The 22,069-nt window shown below is 34.8% G+C and overlaps 1 protein-coding gene across 6 annotated transcripts in view; it reads right to left on the bottom strand.

Moving 5' to 3' along the window:
• Positions 1-7,242: 7,242 nt before the first annotated feature.
• Positions 7,243-22,069, bottom strand: part of FXR1 (FMR1 autosomal homolog 1) — a 56,687-nt gene continuing 41,860 nt past the window's right edge. The window contains exons 12-18 of one of the 6 annotated variants that reach the window (XM_036850607.1): positions 21,274-21,331; positions 21,124-21,186; positions 15,222-15,425; positions 13,583-13,783; positions 12,791-12,871; positions 9,078-9,169; positions 7,243-8,331 (exon numbers count right to left, since the gene is read on the bottom strand). In XM_036850607.1, coding sequence (XP_036706502.1) covers positions 8,161-8,331; positions 9,078-9,169; positions 12,791-12,871; positions 13,583-13,783; positions 15,222-15,425; positions 21,124-21,186; positions 21,274-21,331 — 870 coding nt within the window. In that variant the 3' untranslated portion in view covers positions 7,243-8,160. Of the gene's footprint in view, positions 8,332-9,077; positions 9,170-12,790; positions 12,872-13,582; positions 13,784-15,221; positions 15,426-21,123; positions 21,332-22,069 lie in introns of all 6 variants that reach the window. The other 5 variants (XM_036850603.1, XM_036850605.1, XM_036850604.1 and 2 more) reach the window with 5 other exon arrangements.

The raw sequence follows: 22,069 nt of genomic DNA, 5'->3' as shown, positions 1-22,069 counted from the left end.
CAGGTGTTATAGTAGGGGCTCATATCATTAAGACAGACGGCTGTTCAAGGTACAGAGGACTCCCCCCAACCACTTAGAACCTTGAACTTAAAGTGAATTTAGCCACAACTTACCTAAGAAATTGATCTAGGTAGGTATTTATCACTTTGTTCAGTGATAAATCTGAATTGTTTCAGATTTCATACATTAAAAACTGTAACAGTATGATAAAGATTTGAGAATACAAGTCTTGTTTTTAATCGAGAAAGTATGTACATTTATTAGCTAACCCCTTAAAAGAGACTGACCATTTATAAACTACTGTAATTGGTTATTTTTTACATAGTCAAGTTCACATTTGTTAAAACACAATTAGTAAACTGAAAAGCTCTCCGTTATCAAAAATATAACTAAGGACTCGAGAATTCATACACTGATATATTTAAATGACATTCATCAGGGTAAATGCTTATTGGTCTAACAAAAAATATGTAAGGATCATAACCAGAGGACCTACCTAAAACACCTGAGGTTAAAATAGCTATTTTGTGGTCAGCCAGAATACTTAATTTTCAGTTCTAAGATGTAAGTACTACTACCTACAATCTAAACTTTCTTAAATCATCCTAAGTTCTTATTAATGGGGAACACAAAGATTTCAAGGTCAAATAATGGAGGTGTCATATTTAGCACTGGAATGTGTTTAGGGACATGTCAAAATGGAGGTATATCTGCTTTTATTTTCCACCCATTTCCTCATTTCAAAATCTGATCAAGTTCATTTGTCATATTTAGAGTATGACGAAGCACTTGGCTGTTTCCAGGGGCAAGGGGGTATGAAGGTACAGTTGATTCTTGTTGTTCAAAGTAGTTGTGTTCTATAAAGTCACTGAGAATACTAAATTAGTGAATCCTGAACCACGGTTCCAGGGGTTTCCTGTGAGCCTCTGGTCACAACACTTTTGTCACCAGTGACTATATAACCTTGTTTACACGTGTTTCTGTTTAAAGACATCTTATCTAATATCTGTTGATTCATTAACATTAAATTCACAGCCAATAACATTGAACTCATGCCAACTGCACATCACAGCACTTCTTGCATTTAGGATACCCTAGGCAGCAGCACTTCACTATGCTTGGGGGCCATCTTAAACAGTGAAATCACCAATAAAAAGGGACAAAAATGCAAAAATTTGGCATTAAATGGACCACGAAAAGGATGCTTTATTTACAGTAGGAAAACTGAAACAAGGCAGAGCATTACTTTGTAGGTACCGGGTGACTCATTTTCACACTTTGCAGTCCACAACCGCCAGGAAATCACCGTGATTGTTACTTTGGAGGTACGAACTTGAAAATAAGGAATCGCTAATAATGAGGATCAACTGTATTCTGGCATACTAGCCTTTTATTTCAGTCTTTGGACTAGTCAAAAAAAAATGTTTATGAACAAGAGCTTTAATTAAGGAGAAGAGATATTATCAACTAAAAAGCAAATTTTTCAAATAGAAAATATGCCCAAAGGCATTCAAGCATTAACTTTAATAAAGGAAAACTTTCATGTTGAAGGGTGTACTTTTGAGTGTTTTAATGCAAAAAAACAGCATACCTGTTTCTAAGATAAGTATTGAGACAATGGAAACCACTTTAAAATAATACTAAGGAGCACAGCAGACCACATTTTTCTTTCATAGTATGTTTTATTTCTCTAGGCTTACCTTTTTCAAGTAGAAGAATCCATATTTCATTGAAAGCTGTTAGGCAAACCTACCATTTTCTTGGGGTAAAAAAGTCATCTTTTTATGAGGGCTATAAGATCACGGTAATTGATGCAAGTATGATGATCTATAAGAGAGCCTTCATCTTTTAATGGTATTTTCTTACAAAATGCTTGTGTATTTATTAACATTATTGACTATTTACAATGTGCTAGCGTTGTGCTAAGCATTTCCCCCTACCCAGTAGTAGTTACTATTACATTTTACAAGTAATGAAATTGAAGTTCAGTGAGGTCCAGATACTTGCCCAAAGCAACATGCTGCTGAGAAAACTGATCTTTCTCAAACCCAAGTTCTACGCTGTTACACCGCTACACACTGTGGTACCTTTCACAAATCTGATAACCCAGGGATGTTTTCCTTGATGGTACTGAGATGTGTGTCTGGTACTTGTCATTACACTTCTACCTTGGGCCCTTTTTATCCACTGGTCCTTTCAGATATAGACTTCTTTAAAAGGGAGGAAGATAATGGTTGAATATAGGACTAGGGAATAGGAGGTACAGGTTTCAAGTGAAACTTCTGCTATAATAGCCAGGCAACTTTGAGCAAGGTATCTATGCACTTAGGGCTCTACTTCCTCATCTGTTAAAAGGGGGGAAAAAAAATAACAGCCAACTTAAATTGTGAAGATTTCTCCACATTTTATGGATAGGAAATTGAAAAACTAGAGCAAATGCTTTCTGAAGTTGCACAGCTACTGAAACTATAAGCCCTGAATATCTTCTCCAATTTACTAGGTTCATTTATAATTTGGTTCTCTATGTATTAGTCCTTAATACATGCCTATTCACAGCCTTAATGTTTAGAACTGGCATACCAGAGCTTTAGTTTCCTTACTTAGCCTCTTCCCTTTTGCCTTCACTGGGCCTCTAGGTTGACAATAGATGAGTCCTATGCTACTTAATAAACTTTATAAACCTGCTTTGCTGGTGATGAAAGTAGGCTGTAATGGGTGGTCCTGAAGTTGAATCTTTTCCCACCCTTATTTTTAAGCAAATTCTCTTGCCTTCAGCTGTTTTACAAATGATGGGAATATCTATAGAAGCATTTAACAAGTCATACAGACCCAAACCATTCAAGAAATAATTGAGAACATGTATGAAAATAGATGGAACCAAGCCCATTTTCTGATTCTAGAAGCTTGGTTATATAGTTTTCTCTGCTATCCTTAATTTCCTGTGCTCTAAATCACAACAAACAGAAGCAAGAAGGGTAAAAGGCAACTAGATGTAAAATGAGAAGTGGAAGAAACTGGATGACTAGTATCTTAACACAGGGTAAAAACCTAAACATGTTGGACCATGCCACACTAAAAAGCTACGTAGTATTCGGCACACTGAAATTTATGTCTACTTACCTTAAAGAAAACCTTGTATCAGAAGTATTTAAATTAACCCAGGCAGAATGCTTCATTTAAGAGTTAACCGAGCTTAAGTTAAACACTTCAGGCTAAATACTGAGTTCTACTGTTTCAGTGAGAATTTATAAGGCATCTTTGTTGTTAAAAAACCCTATAAAAGTTGTTTTGCATTTCAGAAGTGTGTGATGGGGTCATATTTTGTTCAGCAAAAATGATCTCCCAAACATGTTAATTACAATGAAAATTAGAAAATTGCTCCAAAACTTAAAGGACAGAATATGGTAGAAAGAAATCTATAAATCTGAGGTAAAGTAAAAAGCACTACTTAGAATGCTAGAATAGGTTTTTGTTAAAGAACCCTGGACTGAGAGTAACCTGAGTACCAGGAAACTTAAATGACTTAAGCTCTGCTTTTTGTTGCTGGCACTGTCGTTCAGTGTTGTGTATCTGCTAGAGCCAACTGTTGCGTTAGCATGGGATATAGAAAGAGCTTCTATCCAGTGTTAACCTATTATTCCTGACCCAATGACAAGGTTGTAGTCCAGTGTTAGGGTATAATCTGGAACAAGTTAACACTTGCTGTGACCTTAGTGCTGTTTCAGTTAATGGAATTTCAAGTGAAGTATTTACGTGACATTTTCCTTCACAACCTGAAAACAGCAAGGTGAAAAATGAAGTTCAAAGAGGTTGAGGTATGAGCTCCAGGGAACAATTAAGCACAGATTAGTTCATCTAGAAAAACTATGGGAAAATTTCTGTAATGAAAACAGTCTCTAACCTAGAAAATGAGTAGCTACATTTGACAATCCATCAAGTAAAAAGGGTACAAAACATTCAGAAAATATCCCTGTGGTTTCACCCTAATTTGAGAAACTGCTAACTAGTATACTTAATAGTGGGGCTTTGAAATTGAGAATGTTAGTGAAAAATAATTCTGCCCTTTTTTTATCTTTAGATTGCATACAATATAGCTGGAAATGTCTGGGACAGATATAAATAGAAAACACACACCATTTTAATTCAGCATACTCCTTGAGAGTACATAAGACTATGGTTAAGTATCACACAGTGTCTAACATATGATTGATTACACTCAAGTTATATTATATTGAAAGGCCTTTATGGGATCACCTAATCTAGGCCTCTCTAGTTAGATGAAACGGAATATAGAAAAAGTTTGTACAACAAAGATAGTAACTCCCTTCTGTGCTTCAGTACCCTGAAATAGTAATATAGAAGATAGATGAATCTGAATCTAAAGTGACCCACTGATAAACCATTTTAAAAAACAAAATTAATATTTTCCTTATAGAGTATGCACCTCCCTCATCCAATAATTAGGGGTTTTCTGGATGATTAGACCCTTGCTTGGATTTCTGGAGTAAATGATTATACCTTAAAATGTATTATTAGGTTGAACCATAAGAAATTGTCTCTTCTGTGGGTCAAAACTGGTCAGCTCCCAGCAATTTCCTATGGTTCAACATAACTGACGTTTTCAACCAGCAGTTGAGTGCAGTTTCAAATTACCACCACTTGCCAAAAGTTTTACTATAGCAGATTGCAATTATTGCTTTATTGCAACAGTTCCCTGAAATAAAACCCAAATGCTGTCATAGGTTAATCATGGGTTGTAAGTGAATATTATCCGTTCAAGCATCCTAGTAAAAAACTAAAATTTTAAAATAAGCGATCAGCAAATTCACTATATCAGATATCCTTATAAAGGGTACAGGGGATCCAAATTGTAAATAGCAAAGATAGGGAGACTGAGACTTTACAATGAACACCCTACTTGTTGCCTTTTGGAATTTTGCTAATCCCACAGATCCAGTTCAAATCCAAGTTCCTTGAAGCCTTAGAAAATCTAAGTATGAAAGTAATTCTCCTTATCCATTTCCAATAACTGCCAATCAGCTGCTTACGGCACAAGGCTCACTGTAGGCACAGCCTATGAGAATATTAACTAGTTGTGGTTCAATCTGAAAAAAAGCAATCTGTTTGCCGAGGCACAAAATGGTAGGTACTATTTCCCAATCTACCAGCAATATTCAGCTAACATACCAACTCTGCAGAGACCCTTCTGAGGTTAAACACGACTCATAGCAAACAGTAGCTACAAAAATACTTCCAAAGGTGATGGATCCCAGCCACAAAAGAACGGCTGACATGAATGGAGATCCAGAACAAATAGTAAAACACCAGCTTAGTGTTTTCCTGTTCTTTAGTTATTTTGCTTGTCTGTATATACCTGGACTTGCTTTTTAAAGAATATTTACTTAAGCTACTACCTCCCTCAGCCTTGTCCTAAGCAACGTCTCAGTTTTCATGAACTCACTGGTTTGATACGCTGTTACCTCCACATTAAAATAGAGTTACTTAAAATGAAGACTTTTATGTATCCCTATTATAATTTTAACAGTGGTGACTGACCTGTCAACAGAAACCCATACCATTTTGCGGAAGTTTTAGGCCCGTGGAAGGCTTAAAAGAGTGATGCCAAACCCAAGAATCCTAGGCTTCCCAAGGCTTCAGGAAAAGACCATTTTTACCCCCATGTAATCTCAGCTCTTAATTCATGATTTAGTTCAGATATCATACACGATTTCATATATGTATGCTGAAACAATATTTAAGCTGCACAAAACCTTTTGGGGCGGGCGGGTCTGGGGTACTGGCAAGCTTTCCCATAGCAACATTCCATGTAACTAGTAGCCAAAAAAGATGCTCCCCTCTCAAACTAAGTTTGGAAGGCTACCTCTATCAAGAATATTTACCTTTGGGGAGTGGGCTTTTCACTTCTGAATCTGAGCATGTGCTATTAAAAAAAAAAAAAATAGATAAAAGGCCTATCATGATTCTGCAGTACATATTTTTAAAGGACATTGGGATTAGTCATTTGTAAATAATGAAATCTTAATACTTATTTCTTAGAATCTGGTTATTCTAAAAAAACTCACTGGGCTAAACCCACTTAAGATGATTTTGTGTTTCTTCCGTTCCCATTGAAACAGTCTTTACAGGAGGATTTTAGTGAATATTCTACCTGGAAGAACATGAAAAATCATATTTTCTTTATGCCATATTTACTGATTTGGGGATTAATGAAAATTCTTCTCATACCTTATAGTTAATTTGTAACTCTACTATTGAGAAGAATAAAAAGGCCAACAATTTTACGTGTTTCTGACTTTGGTGGATTAAAAAAAAAAGACATTTGTGGGTAATTTTATTAGGATATGAAATTACTTGATATTATTATTCAATGTTCAAGGACTGCACTATTCACACTACACCTTAAAAATTTTCAGTTATCAGGGTTTTAGGAAAAAGCATGTAATACCACATCTTTAACCTCAACAGTAATAAATTTCAGGACTAGGGTTTTATATACACTGACCTGGCAAATATTTTTAACTATAACCTGAATTGTCCTTCAGCCATAAATTAAAATCACTTAGCTTTTTTATGCACATAACAAATTAACACAAATTATGCACATAAAAAATACTTTTCAGATGCCAAGTGAAAGAGCTGTCTTTCTTCTTGCTCAGTAGTTTTTATATAATATTGTAGAGCAACTCCCATAAACCCACAATTACTTGATATCACCTTGCAACACACTTCGTGTAAGTTTGTACCTTCCTAAAATTAAGACATCTGGCTAAAATATTTACAAAAAATCCATTCATTAGTATGAGAACCTTTAAAATTATTTCCTTGAGAACCAAAAATCAAATTAGTGACATTCCTTATTTAAAAACTGCTCATTGTACTTCTTTATAAAAATAACTTTAATAAAGAATCAAAGGCAAAAGTAAAATTCTGGATTTTACCCCAATGCCTTCCAAAAGTTGCCTATGATTAGAATTTTGTTACAAAGACTTTCCTAATATCAAATCTCTGATCAATACCCTAAACCATTCTATTCTAACACACTAAATTTTTTTAAGTACTAAGATTTCAGAGGATTCATTACAAAATGATAAATTGACCAGCTAATATTTTACTACTACTTATGAGCAAGTATAAATGCATCTTAAAAAGCAATCAGAATACTAGTCTAGGCCTTTAAGTAGGTCCAACTACTTTTCAACAGTTGGTATAAAAAGTAGAAAGTTAAAAATCAGCAAATGGAAGATCAAAGTTTATTTACTACCTGCATACAAAAACATATTGCACATCAAACAACCAAAATCCAAAAAAAAAAAAAAAAAAGGGAAAAAAAGAAAGAAAAAAGGGGGAAAAAAGAAAAGGAAAAGATACTCTACTGAAGACTAACATGTAGTTTATACAGAATAAACCTTCTGGAAATTGATCTTTTCAGTAGTTCAGGTTATGTCTGAATGGACATGACTAATTCAGCTTAGTGTTTTAACTAAAGCTATGTTTGATTTTTTAAATACTGTACACTTTAATAAATAAACCAAACAAAGCCTCAATGTAGAACAGTCACTGCCAATATCACCCAGTATCCCTGCAGATGAGAATTTAACAAATGTATCCCAGTGGCCTGCAGATTTTCCTCTACATACAGCATTTTAAAAACACATTAAAACAGACCAGTTTCCAGACTAAACTAATGAAGAAATTACAATTCAGTGCAAAATATCGTAGACTGCATTTCACTCTAGTTTTCCTCAGGTGAAGAAGTGGTTGCATATTATTAAAAATGTAACAAAAGCAGCTAATGCTTTCATAAAGAATATTCCCTTAGGGATCCCACCCCCCACCCACCTCCCCCCATCTCTGCCATATTTTGAAAACAAAATAACATTTCCTATAGCCAGCAACTTTTTTTAATGTTACATATACTATTCTCAAGGCACATCTGATGATATATTTTATAACACAGTAGGTGTCAAAGTATGTTTAACATATGATTTCTTCAGGATCCCTCCCCTTTCTGAATTCCAAATGGAGGAACTGAAAGTGCGATGTAAAGACTGGCGATCCATGTTCTATCTTTGGCAAGCTTGTACAAGCACTATTGTAAAATGTAATGTAAAAGAACTGTAAACTAGGAACTTCTTCAGTTTATGAAACACCATTCAGGACTGCTGCTTCTTGAGTATTTTCTTCTTTTAAGGTATTAATCTTTTCTTCTCCTGGAGTACGCTGTAGCTTAGAAATTTCATCGCCAGAAGCACTAGTTGGGCCATTTATTGCCTTTTCTGAAGGACCATGCTCTTCAATCACATCTTTTGCCTGCCAAAGGGAGACAACTTTTTCAACTTCTTTATAAATGAAATCTATAGCTGAGGAGGAAAATAGCTACATAAACATTAATTAGCTAATAAATAATTTTAGTTTCACATACCACAATGGATCAAAGAATTAAAACATTCTTAAAATTCAAAACAAATACCAATGTACTCCACCTCTCTGGGCTTTTCAACTCTTTATCTCTAGTATCTAGCGGTGCATAAACCACAGGAAGAATCTGTACCTGTTTACTGAAAACTTGCACCTAATTTCATTTTAACCACTGGAAAGCTCACCATATAAAAGATATAAACATTAATACCCTAAGTAATGCAAATAACCACCTACTTACTCACCTTTTCTTTGGAACTCACATTTACATATCAAATCCCTTAAAATATTTAAAAGAATTGAAACTTAAAGGTCTTTATCCACCACTGAGAAGAGGTATATTCAGCCTATTGCTCCCCAAATTAAGGCAACAGTCTCTATGCCCAGTACCTTTGGGCAGACTGAATTTTACGAATGCTATTTAGAGTTCTAAATGAAAAGTATTTCAGGCTCAAGCATGCATATTTTCAGTTACCTGGGGCCAAAAACAAAATCAAGAGTAGTATTTAACTAAAATATTACTGGTCTAACTGGGGAAACAAGTGATCATACAAGTAAGTTAAGAAGTGAAAATAAAACTAAACCATACCAAAAACAAAAATAAAAACACCAAAACCTACAGGTTAAATTCTCCTTACCATTTCTTTCTTGTTTTTAGCCAAAGTTTCCCTTGGGAGGTTTCTTTGTCTGCTCTGAGACTCAGCTCTAGAAATATAATCTGCAACTGTGACTGTTGAAGATGAGAAAAAAATTACAGGTGTTGAAAAAGTACTTCTAAAGTTTATTTATGGATAAAGAGTAATTTTACTTTTAAAATAAATTAATGGTGGGTTACCCAATTTCAAAATTTTCTTAAGCTGGGTACCCACCTCCAACCAAAAACTAACCCTGAAAAATGTGCCTGTGGTTTAGTGCTGACTACAGAAGATTTCAAGCTGGAGAGTGAGGAAGCCTAGATTAAAGTCCTCTTCAACAAGAGTCCAGCCATTTGCTTCTGGTTAGTCTACAGTTGTGGGGTAAGTCTGACATAGAAATCCACAACCAAGAATAGGGAATGCAGCATTCTAAGCCCAGACAGTGTTTGCACTTATCAGTGGGGGAAAAAATGGGGCAAACTGGGTCAAATCGTGGTGTAGCATGCTTCAATTTGAAATTTTCATCAAAGATGTAAAAGATTTACTCAGAAATTAGTTGTTCTGGTTTTGTTTTTTTTTTAACATTTTTTTTTAAAGCACAGTAAGATATCCAAGTGTATTTTATGGTTCCTTTTTCACGTTTCACACTAGAAACCATTCTGAGTAATCTAAAAAAACTGCAAGCAAACTAAAGATGACAGAACACCAACCTAAAAATGTGGCCATTGATCATGGTGGGAAAAGGTCCACCATTAATTCAGTAACCACTCCCTTCCCCCATCTTGCCAATCTTTCAAGGGACTGACTGAAAAGGTATTTGTGTTTGCAATGGCAGTAGGGATACGGGGAAAACACTAACCCAAAGGGGAAAAGACTAACCCAAACTAACACCCTACTGCCAACCCAACTGCAACAAACTACCTCTGGTCTGCTAGTACACTGGACTGGCCTCACTTTATACTGCAGAACTTTCTCTTCAAGGACTTACAACTTAGAATTCACTGATTTGAAGAAATATCAAAATAATCAGCCTCTTCCTTTCAAAGCATTTACTTTCCCTCAGAAACTGGTGAAGAAAAATCCCTGATTATGTGGAATACGGTGTACTTTAAATTATGGGAGCAAGTAAATTACGAAAAGAATTAAAACTCGGGTAAATTTAAAATTTAAAGTCACTACGTACGGGAAGAACTAGTCCATCAGGTTCAAATTATATGAAAATAAATCATTTTAATATAATAAAAAGCTGGACTGTATTTACAATTCATTTTTCTTAATCATGAATTAACATGCTGACACCTTTCTTTATAAGATCCAAGAACTTTCTAGAACTATTAAAATGAATTTTTTTAAATCTCAAGGAAACAACTTAATTCAGAATACACATCTTTAGAAACAGCGCTAAATAAAGATGTTTCATGTCTAAAACTGTCTCTTTTCCTCCAAATTATAAGAAACTCAGTGTGCTCATTTTGGAGCTTTATAAATGGTCATTTAAATTCACTGTAAATGAATTTATAAATACATTTAATAATAGTTTCCAAAATTGGGGAGAGGGATACTATCAAATCCACTTCATCATTATATCTACATACACAGAAGCAAAAGCATCCTAGGAAGTATTCTAGTTTGGAGAGCACCTTAATGAATTCATTCTGTTTCCATGGTCGAGCCCTCAGTGACACCTGGAAGAACTCAGCTACTTGGAAACCCTGATGCATAGACACACATACTACTAAATTTGAACACGTGACAATTCTTAGAACTCTTCATCCACTATGTACAGAGGATAGTATACTTTGATACAGTTTATCAATTAATTAATAGGCACTTAGCTGGAAAGGTAAAAATTTATCAGTGCCCCTCCCCTACCAAAGGGAGGTAAAACTAAAAATAACCTCAGTTAATTCAAAGAAAAACCTGTTTATAGCCAGTCTTTATAATACAAGACACTTAAAAGTTCAAAACAGATTAATAAGTATTTACAATATCTAGAAAAAAATTAAGGCAATTTGTGCAGCATACTTTGGACTCTAGAATTTAAGGGCTCCAAAGTTAATCCACTGGACACCAGTATACTATCATACTTTTCTTAGTAAAGAATACTCACTGTTTAATTTATACCAAGGGCAACAAGAAATTCTGAGTAAATAAGAACAAATTAAATAATTGTTTATTTCAGAGAATGTTGACATTAACTTTGGATAGAAGCTGCCTTCGTAGAACTCCTTCCAGGGGCAAAGGAGAAAATGATGTGCTTTTTCCACCTATCCTATCTTGTGGGTGTGTGTGTGTTGGTTTGGGGGGCAGAGGGCACGCTGAGAAAGGCAATGAGTTCTAAAGAGGAAATCAGTACTTCCAAAGAACAGAGTAAAACAGGAATAAATGCAGTAAAGAACACAAATCATTGCGAAATTATTTAAAACTCTAAATTACTCAAGTTTCGATTAATACCATGCAGAAATCGCTTCCTCTTCTTTATCAAAGGCTTTTACGTTATTCCCTTTATGTCCTTTGACTTAGTAATGAACCACCATCCACCTAGTTAATAAATTATGTTGTAATTTATTCTATCTCAAGCCCATACTACTAATAGCTTAAATTTCCTTATTTATAAAGTACAGCCAAAAACGGTATGCACTGCTATGCCAGCTTCAAAAAACAAAATAAATACAATCTCTTCATCTAAAAGATATTTCTAACACTACAGAGAGAGAAAAGAAGAGAAAACTAACATTTCCTGGAACCTTCTATTTTGACAATATTTAATTCCTTTTAAATTTACAACTATCTTTAGAACATGAACTTTCTTTTTCCCAAGAATGGAAATAATACCCTTAACCAGTTTTCCCAAATGTCTCTACAACCACTAAACTTAAAATTCTAAATAAAGATACTGGAATTTACATTCTTTATTTGGGGAAAACACAAGAATTTGCTTTGGAAAGAATGCAAAATTGATTAGTTTAAAAGGGGTTTATTTCTGGTGCACACAGTTTCTTCATTGTAAATATACATGTGATTCTCCGTACAAAGGAAATGGAATTATGTTCAAGATAGTATAGACACAGCAAACAAGTTTCTTTGAAGTTACTAAAAATTATATCTACTTAAATTAACATTCTAAAACTAAGTAAGTACTATTAATTTGAATAGTTAGTAGGTGTAAGGGAAAAGGCATCACACTACAATAAACAAAAACATAACATGCATTCCTCTTACTAGGAAAAAGACACTTTCAAGTATTTTTTTCATTTATACTTTTTTTTTAAACTGTGGGTATGAGAAACCCCACAAAAATGAGGTGCTGAACCCAGATATAGTAAGCAGGCACCATGCAAAAGCTGCCCCGTTTTGCCAATCAACCTCAATCACAATCTACAACATAGTTCCTGGGATGGCAGGCCCCAACTCAAGAATGCAGAATCTGCCAAGTGGACAAAATAGCGGTCTTCTCAACAGTATTTCCATGTAAAAAAATTGAGACACAACATTAGTTCAATTAGACGGGTTTACTACACATTTACGGTGTGAAGGAAGAATGCATTTTCTTAAGAGTAGTAGTTGTATTAGTTGAGTAAACAATTTATGCAATGCACATCTTGAATGTATATGCACAGGTGTACATGTAAGTATAATATATTTAGAAAGCAGACACATGACATTTTTTTTTCATGCTTGTAACCTGGTGTTGTCAACAGGTCCACGCAAGTTACCTGGCTGTCTATCTTCTGCCTGACCCCTGAAACGACGCCTGCGGCTACGATTGCGTCGCTGGGGTTTTTTTTCACTATCATCTGTAATTGCAAAGTTCACCATGAACTATTCTGACAAAAACAAAGCAAAAAACAAAGCAAAAAAAATAAAAAAACAAAAAACTTCTTTCCTTCAAAGATTTAAAGAAGGGGAAAGAACCTTTTAATTAAACAGGAAAGATAAAACAATACACATTACTCACAGGAAAAATACTTTTGTAGTTTGAAACATTCCTACTACATAAGAAATGGAATTATCATCCAGAAATTAAGAGGGTTTTAACTCTTGATTAAACTCTAAGACTTAATTTAAATTATCATCATTCAGGAATAAAGTTTTCCTTTTTTTACCAAAGTTAATGACATTTTAGCCCTCTGGAAATCAATGCCTACTCAGTATACACACCTTCATTAGTGTCATTTATAATAACATTTAAAGAGGCAAACTGAAAGCCCAAGTTTGGTTTAGAACAGTAAGAGTATTAAGTGCCTTGCAGTTTGAATATTTGTATTGTTTTAATGGCATCAAAGGGTACTTTAATAAACCCTCCCAGTTTCAAATTATTTGGCTATACAACTCTGAGAACTAGACATTTAAGACAGACACAAAGCCATCTACCTCATCTGAAGTAAACACTAGGAAAAATTCAATTTGTGAATTGCATATGTTTGGGATTTTTTTTTTTTTAAAAAGCTTCATACATTAACAATATTATACAATAATATATATCTTTTCCCTAAGTGCTTACATACCTAGCCCATTTTCATTAACTGAAGCTGTATCAGATTCAGTCATCCCATCCATCAGAACAGCATCTTCATCAGTCCTTCGTCTACGAGACCGCCTACGACGGTTAGTACTGTGATGAGATTCGCTGGCATCAGTGTCTGCAGTCTGATCTGATTCTGTATTATCAAGTAAGCTGTATGGATTGCTGTCTGGATCTTTGAGCACTATATGCATGTCAGAGGCAAGAAATATTTGTTTAAGAGAGCTGCAGTTATTAGGAATATTCTGACCTATATTGAACTATATCAATTAATGATAAGAAACTTCAATTTTCCCCCGATAAAAATATACCCTCTCTGTCTTCAGATAAAATGTTTTCTGTATCACTATTTTACCTGAAAAACAACAAATATAAAAACCTTTAAATGGCAATGAAAAATTAAAACAGAAGATGGGCAGACAACTTGGCTTTCTACCATTTCTCTTTGATTTGTTTTGAAAACGTATTAGGAACTAGTATATTATTACATGCTACTTCTTACATTCACATTCCTAGCTAATCCTGCCCAGAGGCTAGAGAAATAAAAATGAAAACAAATATTCAGCTAATATGAATCAATTCCACGAAACAGCTTTTTGTCTCCATAACTGAGTTCAATGTGGTTGCTGCTTCTTTGTGCCAATGTTAATGAACTATTTCCAAATAATACTCAACACCTGCACTCCATGACATAATAGAACTCTCTTACTATGAACTGAAGCAAGCAAAACAAGTCTACACAAAAAAGCATACTAAAAAATTTGAAATTCTAACTGGTTATAGGAAAATGTGGAAATGAATGTTGACTAGTACTCCCATCTCCAGAAAGAAAGAGGGAAGGTGGAGTAAGGTGGGGTGAGGGTGGGAAAGGAAAGGTTTTAAGATATAATTTATAAGAAAAAAAAAATACCCATCTTACCTATGTGCATTTATTGCTTCCACCAATCAAATTATAGAAGAAATTCACCTAATCACGATTTTTCCTTTCTAAGTTTCCTTTGGTAACAGCTAGCAAGCTAGCATCTTTGCAAAAGACACTAAGTTTATCCATTAATCATAAACACTAGGTAAAGTACATTTACTTTGTAATTCAGCATACTATAATTTTACAAACCTTGGTAATAGTGAACAATGTACTAAAATATAAAAAACTATTTCCCTGGAAGTCTGTAAACTGAACTTAGGACTTGAAGAATATCACTAGAACTAGAGAGTACTTTAAAGTCCCGTAAAAAGTATGATTTGATCCAGCCTTTTTTTAAAATTTATTAAGAGTGGTTTTATTAAAAGTTGCCATACAATAATATGTTATGGTTGTATCCCTGATATAATCTAGTCCATGGATCCCTGACAATTCTCAATTCTCCCCCCAGCCCATTATACTAAGCAAGAACATTCTGAATATTCTAGCTAAACTTTCACTGAGAAACACTCTATAGTGCTTTTCCTTATGTTGCTATGTGTATGTGTGTGTATATATATATATATATATATTCTACTATTTTCCTCAGACAGTTAAAAGAGAAACTTCCAAAAATGAGTGGCTCTGGTAAATGAATTAACGTATATGAAATTATACCGTTTACCAAGAAAGGATTCTGACATAGTATATAAAAGACTACCAGAACTGATGGAAGATTTGCCACCACGTGGTCCACCACGACCTCGACCCCCTGAAACACTTCTGCCTCTTCCTCCTGGGCGTCTCCTGCTGTCACGCTGATGCCGGCTCTCTCGGTCATCTTCTCCCGCCAATGACCAATCACTCAGCTCGTCTTTACGCTCAGATTCAGTTTCAGATGGGTTAGACAGCTCAGAGTTTGTACCTTGGGAAAGAAGAAAACGTAAGCCAACTATATTTCTATTAAAGAAAAAAGTGAAATTTTTCAACATTTCCTGCTTATCATCGTTTAAATAACCCTACTGATTGGCTGCTCCAAAGAAAGAGAAATAAAAATGTTAATGAATTTGAAATTTATTAAGAAATAATTAAATGTTAATATTGTATACCAGTAATAAAGTATTTACCTAGTCAGATAGATTAAAAATTGAACTGTTTGGATGCGCAGAAACATAGCCAATAGAATTTTGCAGAAAACATACAAAACATTACACATATACAATATGAAAATGCACTTAATATAGGGAAATATTTTTTAAATTTTGCCCATTTTTAGGTTTTTAACAAATTGTTAGTATTGGGTTGGCCAAACAGTTCATTTGGTTTTAAGTAAAAATAAAAGACATTTTTCATTTTCACCAAGAATTTTATTGCACAATGTATTCACTCACCAAGCGAACTGTTTGGCCAACCCAATATAATAAGAAATAACCACTATCCAATATTTAAAAGCAAATTTAATCATATTTAGAAGAATGAGTATTTTAACTGCATACTGTATTCTACCATTATTTCACTGATTCTAGGTGGCACCTTTTTTTCACATTTAACATCTCTGAAATAAGAATATTTCTTATAATTGATGGTCTCATGAACTGGGAGTGTATTTTTAGTAGCTCTACATAAAATTATGTTTTTCACACAATAATGTCTTAAGTTAGAAGAATACAGCGTTTGAAATCACTGAACAAATTTTAGGTTACTCTGAGAAAAGACAGCTTCAACCTGACAATCAACGGAGTTGAAGCCATTATCAGTGAGACAAAAACTTCAGCATGACTTTAAAAGTTTACAGACTTTTTCTAACATCCCAATGACCAAATTCAATAGTGACCTTTTAAAAATGCAAACACTGCAAAGATTCTATGAAAGCCTACAATATCATTATTATTATAACACAATTAATGTGTCAGATTTATATGACCCAATCACTATCATACTCATTCCCACTTCTATTCTTTGCTAGTTCTGGGATGGCATTTTTTCATCCTTTCCTCTTAGCACAGAGGTATCCTATGCTTTTCAAAAGTTCATTTTACACCTTTTTTTTTTTTTCCTGGCTGCATTAGGTCATTGTTGCTGTGCGCGGGCTTTCTCTGGTTGCAGCGAGCGGGGACTACTCTTCATTGCAGTGCGCGGACTTCTCATTACAGTGGCTTCTCTTGTTGCGGAGCACAGGCTCTAGGCATGCGGGCTTCAGTAGTTGTGGCACGCGAGCTTCATTGCTCCACGGCACGTGGGATCTCTCCGGGCCAGGGCTCAAACCCATGTCCCCTGCATTGGCAGGCGGATTCTTAACCACTGCGCCACCAGGGAAGCCCATTTTACATCATTTTGCTTTTACAAAAGACCTACACAAATACCTGTTTTCGCTAGCCAAAAGAAATCAAAGAGGATTTCTGCTTTAGGGAAAAAAAAGGCACGAAGAGAAAATAGCCTTCAGCATTTACTTTGCAGCAAGCCGTTACAGAGGCAGCAAGTACCCCAAACAGTGACAGCAGCACCCCCCAGCTCCTTCCTCAGGAACTAAACTCAGCATCAAGCCAACATAGTTTTGAACTGTGTCAGTGAGCATCTGTGCTTTATCTCACGTTATTTTGTGCATCTATTAGCAAGATGTGTCCTAAGGTAATTGCTTCTTCACTTTATGCCATTTCAGCTTACAAAAGGTTTCACAGGAAAACTCTACTTTCTGATAGTGTGGGAAACCTATACATGCAAATCTATCTCCTTAAGAGCCCAGTTCAATGTCTGTAGCTTCCAACCAATTTAACTAAAAACTAAAAACAGACCTCTCCCCTTATTTCCTTAAAATTAATGTGTATCTATCATGAAGTATTGTCATGTATTGTTTTCTATTTTCTCCAATGTGGATATACTTCCCACTTGGTCTACAATATAATAAAGGGGAGAGCTCTGTCTTATACCTCTAAATGCCCCCAGAAGCCTAGCAACATGCATATCAATTTTCTCTTGAGATGTGAATTTGCTGCATGATTTTGAAGTTCTTATGCTGAACTCCCAAATAAGAAAGATAAACTAAAAATACACTATATTAACTCCATAGTCATATAATGATAAAAGCAAAACACAAGAGCTCTTCAGATGCACAAAATGCTAAGTACTAAAGTACAGGGATTAAAACGTAAAGTTTAAAAACAAGCTTACCAACTTCCTTTCTCCTTTAAAAATAAGTCATCTATCCATCTTTTTTTCTCCATATGCCATTAAATATAGATGTAGCTAGTCATTATATAAGAATGGGTAAATCAGACATACATTTTAAGAAAAATATAGCAAGCTTCTAGTACTGACATTCGAATCTTTGTTAAGAAATGAGTCTCATAGTAGAGAATGAATCAAAACACTTATTTTTCCAAATGACAAAAAAGAACTTTGTTAACTGATGTCATGGTCTGGTGGAATAAGGGTAGTTTACCATTTCACGGGTAGCTAAAAAACAAAACAAAACAATCAAAAAAAACCTTGGAATGTATCAGAACTTTGGGATTTATTTACAAAGCTATATACCCTGCCTGAAAACATTACCAAGATTTGAAGTTAGATGAGTATCTCATTTTTTAACAGAAGTTCCTTTCGAATTATCTTTAGAAATACAGTGTAGTATTTAACTCAGTATCATAAGCAAAACAATTTTCTTAAGTTTAACCTAAATCTAATACTCAAGATAAGATACTCAAAGAGGGTGTCTAAATCATAGATAGATTTCACTAGATAAAGACAGCTATTAAGGTCAAGAACAAAAAAAGCTAATGAACTGGCTAGTGTTCCACTTCCTTCATATTAAACATCTCTGAGATGGCATAAGAAACTCTGCAGATGTAATTAAGGTTAAGGATATTGAGGTGGGAGGATTATCCTAGATTATCCAGGTAAGGCCAAATTAATCACATGGATCTTTAAAAAGTAGAGAACCATTCTCAACTACAGAGAACCAGAGATGGCAGCATAAGGACTCTCTGTAATTACTGGCTTTATAAGACGGAGGAAGCGGGCAATAAGCCAAGGAACAGAGATTGTCTCTAGAAGCTGGAAGTGTCAAAGGAACAAATTTTTCCCTATAGCCTCCAAAAGGAAATACAGACATGCCAACACTTAGATTTTAGCCCAGTGACACTCATGTCAGATTTCTGACCTACAGAACTGTAAGATAATAGTATTGTAAAAGCCTCTGAAATTATGATTTGTTGCATAATCAACAGAAAACAAATACTCTGTTAAAATCATTGCAATCATTCCAATCTCAATTTTGTAAAATATAAGTTCATGAATCCAAAAAGTCAGGGTGGGGGGAGGCTTTATAAATGATCCATGAAACCGATTCAATTTGTAATGGCTCCAACAAATAAAAAGACCTGTTTTTAACAGAATTTTAACTCAGATTTTCCCCTAAAACTTCTAAAATCACCTTATGAAGATGGTTCACATCCTTTTAAATGAACACGTATGCTGAACTTAATATTAACAGCTAAAGCCCCACATTTTATCAAATCCAACATTAGGTCATATTTTGTGTGCCATTTAAAGAAAATGCTGCCAATTAAAGTTGTAAGACATCATCCATTACAATGGATGTATATAACTTCAGAGACGTTAAATTCTTATACAGCTTATATATATATATATATATATATATATATATATATATATATTCACCACCTAAGAAACCTGCTATTAAGCGGACAAGAACATCTACAACCAAATTCAAATAATTTTTATTTCTCTGGAGCCCACTTTAAGTTCAACAGCTATTTCAAGAAACACAATGTTACTAGTTTGCAAAGATTCAGAGGTAAGAGTGCCATCTACTGAACAATTTGCATAGCTTTCTTCAATCCAAATGATATTCCTCTACCATTCTCATTTAAATTTATTTCTACTGTCAACAAAAGCATTTTGCTGAAGAGTGACCTCTCGTTAATAAGTGGACTTCCCAGAGGCTTATAAAATTGTTCAATGAATTCGTCAACCAAAAAACCAAATCTGATTATTTGTACTAGTAATCTGTACCTCTAAAATCATTCAGTATGTACTTCATTTCTATTTAACTACTGATTGTCTTTTGTATTAAATGTGCTTTCAGGATTGTAATAGTTCTCAATTCTCAGTCCTTCACATACTGAACACAGTAACTGGAATTTTTCTTTTCAGGCTTCAATACAAGGTTAACTTTAAAGTAATGAAAAAAGGGAAGGAAAACTTGACCATCCAACTCTACAACAAATGAAAGACAGTATAAATCTAATATAACTCTGGCATCATTAGATGATCCTTTGGTCAAACATGAAATGTGGAAGTGGAATCTGCACACTGTAAAGCTTTCATGTATTTGTTTTCCCTAAATGCCTTCTACTCTGGAAAAGGCTTATGAAATTTTTTCCCAAAGCAGTTAGGATGAGCATAGGGGAGTAGAGAAGAGAGAAGAGAAGAGAGAAGGAAAGATAGAAGGGAAGAAAAAAATCAGGTCACTGCTAAGATCCAAGTCCAAATGCAGAAAAATGGAACAACTCCAAAGCTGAAGACAAACTGAGAAATTCAGGATTAGAGAATTGTTGACAATCACCATCCACTGGTCCCTTCCTACATAGGTTAAGCCCCATCCTCTCAGTGAAACACATTTTAGAAAAATGTTCATTTATAAAATGTTAACTAGGTTCTAACTTTTAAAGCCCTCATATTATTGAAATGCTGTATTTCACAAAATAATTCCAGATGTGAGATATTAATATTCAAAACTGCCAAATGAACCAATATAGTATATTTTAGAAACCAGTACAGATTTGCTATATGTAATCGTGGCACAGTGATTAGTGTATTTTTTCATTTTTACTTTTCCTAGAGGGTAGGCAAAAGATAAATCCTAGTAGTATCACCACCATCACTAGGTTTTTATTGGAAAATGTATACAATTGTACAAGGAAAATACCTGAGAAAACAAGTTGCATACATATTTATTCTAAATATTTAGAACAAACATGATCATGAGCTATAAACTTAACAAAAACATGTTTCATTTCATTACACACAAACCTTTTACTTGAACACTACAAACCTTTTACTGTCATTAATATAAAGCATGCTGTCACTATTAAAACACGTACCTCAGAACTATCTCCTGCCCTCAAAGCCAAGATAAAGTGATGAACTAAACAATAATTAGCAGGACTTCCCTGGTGGCACAGTGGTTAAGAATCCGCCTGCCAATGCAGGGACACGGGTACAAGCCCTGGTCCAGGAAGATCCCACATGCCGCGGAGCATCTAACCCCGCGCACCAAAACTACTGAGCCTGCGCTCTAGGGCCCGCGAGCCACAAGTAATGAGCCCATGTGCCACAACTACTGAAGCCCACACGCCTAGAGCCCATGCTCCGCAACAAGAAAAGCCACCGCAACGAGAAGCCCGCGCACCACAACAAAGAGCAGCCCCCGCTCGCTGCAACTAGAAAAAAGCCCACGCACAGCAATGAAGACCCAACGCAGCCATTAATTAATTAATTAATTTAATAAAAAATAAATCCTAAAAAAACCCAAAAACAATAATAAGCAAAATGTATTGGAGCACCGAAACCACTACCAAAAAAAAAAAAAATTTTTTTTTTACCATAACCGGAGGTGTAATTAGGGCCCCGACGACCTCTGCCTCTTCCACTATAAGACCTAGAACCTTGTACAGAAGAGACGGTACTTTCATCAGTGGCATATCCTTTCTCTTTTTCAGGCCCTCTGGTGGAAGAAGGTCTGAAACCCATACCAATCTGTCGTAGCTGTTCATCAATCTGCAGGCGTTCCATTCTTAGCTGTTCTACTTCCTATAACCAAAACAAAAAAGGATATATCTTACATGTATTTTTTTGTCTTCTTAAAGCCCAGAGCTTGAGCTATACTCCAGTCCTACGAATGAAAAAAGCTGTGATCTTGGGCAGTTATTCAGCAAAGTATAACTGTATTCCTAATGAACACAATTTACAAGGTCATTTGCTAATTCAATTCACCAAGCATTTACTAAATGCCTTAGCATCATGTGCCAACCATGCTAAGTGCTACAGGTATTCAAAATAAAAAGACAATGACTCTTCTCCTTCAAGGGAATGTTTACACACAAGCATTAGAATAACCTAGGGGATGTTCAACAGACAAGTGCTGAAATAACCTATTTAAACAGCTAATAATTACACAAAATTACCAGATCTAGCCTTCAAGGAGTAAAAACTCTACTAAATGAGGTAAGGTACCATTTATGACAGGTACTATTAATAACCTACTTTCCTATCAAAATAATGACACTTGAGTTCTAACCTAGATGAACTGGCAGACTTAGTCATTCAGAGAATGAGGCCATTACAGGATGTGAAGGTAAGTGTCTAGAGAAAGCTCTTGGCTAAAAGGCAAGTAGAGTACTGGAAAGATGAGTTTTAAAAAAGGAATGACGTTATCAGGGGTGCTTTCAAAATATTAACACAGCAGCCAATGATATGAGTGACTAAAAGGAAAACATAACTAGAGACAGAGCAGTTGAGATACTATAAACAAGAAAAAAACAGCAGGAA

The sequence above is a fragment of the Balaenoptera musculus genome, chromosome 4 (genome assembly GCF_009873245.2).
Source record: "Balaenoptera musculus isolate JJ_BM4_2016_0621 chromosome 4, mBalMus1.pri.v3, whole genome shotgun sequence".
In the NCBI taxonomy this organism is placed as follows: Eukaryota; Metazoa; Chordata; class Mammalia; order Artiodactyla; family Balaenopteridae; genus Balaenoptera; species Balaenoptera musculus.
This window is presented reverse-complemented; position numbering and strand designations above follow the sequence as displayed.